Here is a 3,663-nt window from a genome sequence, read left to right on the forward strand (position 1 = left end):
AATGAAAGGCTAGGATTAGTTAATGTTAGGGTAGATGACCTATTTTTAGTTTTGTTATTATATATAAAAGAGATTATTTATTATTATTATTATTATTATTGCCCTTTAATCATTCTATAAATGTTGACATATTTTGTATTATTTCATTAATCATCAGTTTTACCAATCAAAACAAATTTTAATGTGTAAGGAATTTTTTTTATTAATTATTATAATGTAGAAAAAATTTAAGTTTTGTATTCAGGACAAAACGAACATTTTAACTTAAACAAAATAAAATATAAATTAAGAGAAAAAGTAGTTTAATTTTCTACTTTTGATAGGAGGGATTTTAAAAGAACATAAACAAATAAATCATATTTAATTTAGATACTTTTTATATTTCTTTGATTTTCCTTAAAACTTAAAATCAAATATACGTAAATTTCTCTTACCTCTCACGGAGTATTTCTTTTATCTTCCAAAACATCGTGAAAAAGAACGTTACTCTAACCGGTGGAGATTATATGATTATAATTTAATGGAGTCTCATAAAACTTTAGTAGTATCTTACTATCTTGTAATTTTTTTTTTCTTTCTAAACAATAACTCTTTGCTTTCGTAAAATTATTAATCTTGAAAATATATATGATAATTTCTTTAAATGATGTCCAACACAATTTTAATAATACTCTATAAAAATTCCATCTTATTGGAGTCTTAGAACCCACTCACTTGATGTTGGGTAAATAATTCTCAGTTACAAGGATCGGCTCTATTAATAATAATTTGAAATAAAAGAGAACGCAAAAAATTACATGTTCCCTTTCGGACCTGAGTTCTGACTCGCTTTTGTGAGTAGACTAATCTCGATGCGACAAATTGCAAGTTGTCCGAAGTCGTGCACAGTGAACCTCCGTGGCCATAAGGGGTTTTTTGATGTTTCATGGACTCGTACTCCCAACCCCCTTTGTACTTTAGTAGGAAAGTCTGAATCGTCACTCGACTATCACCTCATGATTAAAAATACTACTGTATAAATAACATAAACTATAAACTAACATGGGTCTCTAAACATTATGTTGAGTGCAAACAGTTTTTCCACACAAACTCGACCAATAGTTTTTAAATCGGCCAAGAATATGTAATTGTATTAATTCACATAGCTAGTAGAAAAACCATCATGATACATGATTGCAAAGGATTACCAGGACCACAAAGGATCACATGATAATCGGCATGTGAGTTAAAATATTCGTCCTACACTTCTCCATTTAGTCAGTATTACCATTACCATATAATAATAAAACATACAAAATGTTGATCTTGTATTAGGATTTTAGTCGTCTAAAATAATACAGACAAGCATGTCAATACCACATATGAATAAGAGTTCCACATAATAAACTTTGAAAACCATTCGTGTCCAATAAAGTTTGTTTGCAGCCATGACCATGCGGAATTCACATTTGAGTATTTGACTGATTAAACTCACTTATCCGAGTACAATAGATCCAAAATAATGTTTATAATCCATTTCAACAAGCTTTAACACCACATGAAATACAAGTATCACCAAAACCTTTACCCATAATTTCAGAACTCTCAATTCACCTGGTCACTTATTAGACAAATGTCGTAGACAGAAAATAGCCACCATAAATATATTGATAGTAAGAGTAATGGGACACAAAAGCGATGTCAGGATCTGTTCACAAAATCCATCAGCACGGGGATGGATAAATTCAAGTACAATAATCACTGAAATATGAAACAAACGTTTCAAGAACCCAACTAAACTCTTGCAAATGTTTATGATATGTTCCAGACCATTATAATGTAATGACTACCTTGTGAAGTTGTCCATTAAGGAAATATCCGGAAATATGCTCAGTAACCCCTGCATCCATCGAGAAGAACATGTAAGATAACGCACAATGCCACAGTATACAATTTGGAAGGAAAAAAAAAGTGTGTTTTGTGTTACGTGAACCAAGAAAGACCTCAATAATATTAACCTTAACAAATATGTTGCTACAGAATAAATTAACCCAAAGTTTAATCTTAACGAATCCGATCATCAACAACAGTATCACAACTCACCAGAAAGATACCAACAACAGTATTGATTACAGTATAATTTACTGAATAAATAGGTTATTTAAAAAAAAGGAACAATTTCACAAATGGATATGTTGCATATATACATAGGGACAAATTCCATCTGAAAAATGTTAGCAACAAATCTCTAAAAAGGCGGATTACCTATACAGCAGAGTATGGAACCCATCAAATATAGAACAGGACAGATATCTAAATACAATGACATACGAAGTTCCAATTGTGTGTGATATTTAGTCATGGTCAGAGAACAAAGTGAAGGTGTTCAAAGTTATACTACTATTGCTCTCTTCATGCTAACACACAAAAGTTTACAAATAACAATTTACAAAATGACATGGATGTTTATATGTTACTCACTTGTTGATGTATATTGTAATTCAGTTATACTACTATTGTGTGTGATTCACATGGCTTATAAATGTGCGCAAAATCACTCATTCTCGCATCAGCATATTTACTATCCTAGTACCGCTAAGCATCTATTCTATCATGATCTTCGGGTCATTTTAAATGTTTAATCGAATAATCGTCTCTATCAGTACTTCACATCTTAATGTATCTGGCTTTGAATTGATGAATTCCTAAGTTTCCTCAGTACTTAGCATACTTGATGCGTCACTACATTAATTATAAGCTTACAAAAATAACTAATCATACTTGATGCGTCACTACATTAATTATAAGCTTACAAAAATAACTAATTCTCGATTCGTGTAAGTATGGCCAAAAAAACCTAAAATGCAATACATACCATCCTGCAACAATACACACACAACTGCATAACACACTAATTAACCAATTAGTAAACAACAATTCCTACATCTGCGTAAATGTTAAGCGATTAGAACAAATCATCATACCTGACTTTTCGAACGAGAATCGATTTGAGCTTACGAGCTAGGTCTTGTGATTTAAGCCTACGCTGTAGATTCTTACGAGCCAGAACTCGTTTCTCTGAATTTTTGATGTGATATAGCTGTTCGTTCTTAATCATACGTTCAATACCACTCGATCGCATTATCCGTTCCATATAAATTAGTCCTCTTTCCAAGTTGTTGTTCAAAATTTTTACACGAATACCACGCCATTGGTGTAAATCGAAGCTCCGGTGATTTAATTCGACGTTCGGCCGAGTAAAAATTGACGTGAAGCGTCTGGAAATGGAGTTCATTGTTAGGGTTAGGGTTAGGGTTAGGGTTTTTAGAAAGAAAGATTGATATTGTTTTCAAGGAGCAATTTTGCGGAATTATGCTGTCAGATTCACCGAGAAGACAAAACGGGTCAAGAGATCCGCTTTATGTTAGTACTTAGTACTACTAGTATTTATTTATTTTCGGTGAAATACAAAAATAAAAATATCCTCTATGCTCGTTAACTTCTTCAATTTTAACCTTAACTAAAGCGCATAAACCCTCCATTGGCTTTGACTCGAGGGTTGCAACCCCTCGTTTTGGTGACCCGTTAATCATCGAAGGTATGGATCCAAACTTCTCGAGTGACGTTCTTCCCAATATCTCATTACATCATGAGTGCGAGCGCAAGACACGTAACTCAACATCC

The 3,663-nt window shown here is 32.5% G+C and overlaps 1 protein-coding gene across 1 annotated transcript; it reads right to left on the reverse strand.

Annotated features, from left to right (window-relative positions):
* Positions 1-1,379: 1,379 nt before the first annotated feature.
* On the reverse strand, positions 1,380-3,286 carry LOC139873505 (uncharacterized). The gene is made up of 2 exons (XM_071861431.1): positions 2,964-3,286; positions 1,380-1,879 (listed from the first exon to the last, which is right to left on the reverse strand). The coding sequence occupies exons 1-2, from the start codon at positions 3,272-3,274 to the stop codon at positions 1,870-1,872; spliced, it is 321 nt and encodes a 106-aa protein (XP_071717532.1). The 5' UTR covers positions 3,275-3,286; the 3' UTR covers positions 1,380-1,869.
* Between the last annotated feature and the right edge of the window lie 377 nt (positions 3,287-3,663).

The sequence above is a fragment of the Rutidosis leptorrhynchoides genome, chromosome 10 (assembly GCF_046630445.1).
Source record: "Rutidosis leptorrhynchoides isolate AG116_Rl617_1_P2 chromosome 10, CSIRO_AGI_Rlap_v1, whole genome shotgun sequence".
Lineage (NCBI taxonomy): Eukaryota > Viridiplantae > Streptophyta > Magnoliopsida > Asterales > Asteraceae > Rutidosis > Rutidosis leptorrhynchoides.